The 2,500-nt window shown below is 53.1% G+C and overlaps 1 protein-coding gene across 1 annotated transcript; it reads right to left on the bottom strand.

The window, feature by feature from the left end:
- Nucleotides 1–221: 221 nt before the first annotated feature.
- On the bottom strand, nucleotides 222–1,841 carry LOC310785784 (cyclin-dependent kinase 5 activator 1; the record flags this gene model as incomplete). The annotated part of the gene is made up of 2 exons (XM_083646934.1): nucleotides 222–566; nucleotides 1,143–1,841. 2 exons carry the CDS (start codon nucleotides 1,839–1,841, stop codon nucleotides 222–224), a joined length of 1,044 nt encoding a protein of 347 aa, XP_083503060.1.
- Nucleotides 1,842–2,500: the final 659 nt, after the last annotated feature.

Consider the following 2,500-nt stretch of genomic DNA (forward strand, 5'->3'; position numbering starts at 1 on the left):
ATTAAACATCTCATGGAATGATTCAAAAACTATACTCAACTTGATCAAGATAGGCCGTCACGTCGTTAAGATCTTACGCTCTCCTGCAGAAGATCAGAAGCTGGGGGAAAGGGGGCGTTTGTATGAAACACCAGTAGGTGCGCGCGGCGCGCGTGTGTGCGTGTTCGTACAAAAAGGCATGCGGTCGGCTGTGGGTGCTGGCCGGGCGCTCGAGCCTCCTCTCACCGGTCCAGCACCCGGCTGAAGTCCTGAGGGCCGCAGCCTCCCTCGCTCTTCAGTTCAGCGAACACCTGGGTGAAAAAGTGCGGGTCTGCGTTGATGCGCAGCATCTTGCCGCTGGTGGCGTCGATGATGGCCAGGCAGCGGTCCCAGAAGGCCTCCTTGCCGGCCTCGACCAGGAAGGGCTTGAGCGGGTAGGAGATCTCGTTGCCCATGTAGGAGTAGGACAGGTAGAGGCAGGTGAGCAGCGTGGCCTGCAGCTCGTGCTCCGACGACACCAGGTCCCCGTCCACCACCTCTCGGCAGAGCATGTAGACGAAGACCACGTTGGCCGGCGTGACGAAGGCCTGGGGGAATGAATGAATGAGAAGTACATTATAGTGTAGCAAAGGGAATCATGTCAGAGCAAGCTAGGCTTATATCAGGCTGTCAAGGTCAAGCAGTGCTCCTCCTAGGACCTCAAGATGTTGTTGGTAAGAATGAGTGGGGTTCTGAGGAACAAATAGGTCTGATGTTCGATAGAACAGCGGTTCTCAAACTTTTTTCATATTTGTCCACATTCGAGCCACAGACCTCCATTTGATCAGATTTCATCTCTTGGACCCATATTTTTTCAAATACTTTCATTGTCAGATATGATTTTGACCACAATACCAGGACTATGGGTGTTGAAAGTAGAGAGATGACAGTAAAACTACGATCAAACTAATCCTTCTTCTACACTGTCTAATTGTGTTCATTTCTTGTAAATGAAATACAGTATGCCAAATGTTGAGATTTAACATTAGTTTGCTGCGGACCCCCTCCAACTCCCTCAAGGGCCTGTGGTCGTCCCCAGACCCCACATTGAGAACCGCTGGGCTAGAGCAGAATGAATGACGTCGATCAATACATTGGAATAGCATAGATGTTCTCCTCCTCACCTGGTCCTGCCAGCCCTGCAGCAGCAGCGAGCGGTCCACGGCCCTCAGCCAGAGCACCGGGTCGGCCGGGGACAGGTGCTTCAGCCGGTAGCAGCGGCCGCACAGGAACTCCCCCAGGCAGCGCAGCAGCTCGCTGGTGGACGCCTGGACGATGACGCGCTTGGGCGACGACGACGACGTCACTATGCCCTGAGGAGCCTTTTTCACAGAGGCAAGCTGCTGGGTTTTACTGTAGCCGTATACGCCGTGGCCCTGGCCCATCCCCATCATGCCCGGGCCATAGCCGACAGGCCCCAGGCCCATCAGCGCCGGGCCCTCGTAGCTGGACAGGTTGGCACACGACAGGGACTTCTTCACGTTCTCGCGGTTGAGGTGCAGCACCGGGTCCTTCTTCTTCTGGTAGATGTTGTTGATGTTGTTGTTGTTGTTGAGCAGCGGGTCGACGCCGCCGGGGGCCATCACCGGACCGCCGCCCGCCGAGCCCTTCTTGGAGCTGCCGCGCTTCTTGGTCGACGCCACCAGCCGCTTCCATGTCAGCGCCGGGAGGAAGATGGACTGACCCCGCTTCAGGCCCCCGCGCTCCTTCTGGGCGTTGAGGGAGCGGCTGCTCAGGCTCGGGTAGTGGCTGAGCGAACCCGGCCGGGTGTCGTAGTAGGCTGATTTGCGAGAGCCGGGCGACAGCGACAGTACCGTGCCCATGATGAGTCAGCGCTGCAGAGGTTACGGCGTCCCTTAATGGAGGGGTGCGAGAGGTGAGGTTGTTTCGAGGCACAGTTGCTCCCTCCTCTTTTAGTTCTTACAATCCAGAGGATGCGGACGCGCAACAGAGAAACTGGGTGCAAAGACGAACGGTTCAGACATGTCAAGGTACGCCGGAGCGGTCTCCACGCTGAATGGCAGATTCAATTGAAATGACTGTGGTGACACAGGCATTACCTGCAACATAAAAACACAGACGAGGAGAGAGTTATACAGCACTTGATTTAAATCCCTGTCTAATAATGCAACTGTGCCATATAAAAAAAACAATTTATAGTAGGCTAGCTGTAGTCTGCAGCCTATAGGGAAATCTTGCACTTCCATGCGATGCCATTCTTGTTGTGAGACTCGAGGGTTTGAACTATTAAAATGATTTATATCTCATGATGCTGTGCCGATAAAATGCAAGCAGCACTTTCATGCAATGGCTATTTCAAGCTGTTCCTCTCCATGGAAATAAACTGTGGTATTAAAAGTATAGTTTCCATTCCCAACACCCCTTTTCAGAAAACTAGCCTAATAGAACTGTAATGTTACAATTTAAAACGTAAGTTATTTGCATTCAATGCGAATATGAGATAGGTGTTAGCAGTCTTCTT

The sequence above is a fragment of the Poromitra crassiceps genome, assembly GCF_964638095.1.
Source record: "Poromitra crassiceps genome assembly, chromosome: 11".
Classification (NCBI taxonomy): domain Eukaryota; kingdom Metazoa; phylum Chordata; class Actinopteri; order Beryciformes; family Melamphaidae; genus Poromitra; species Poromitra crassiceps.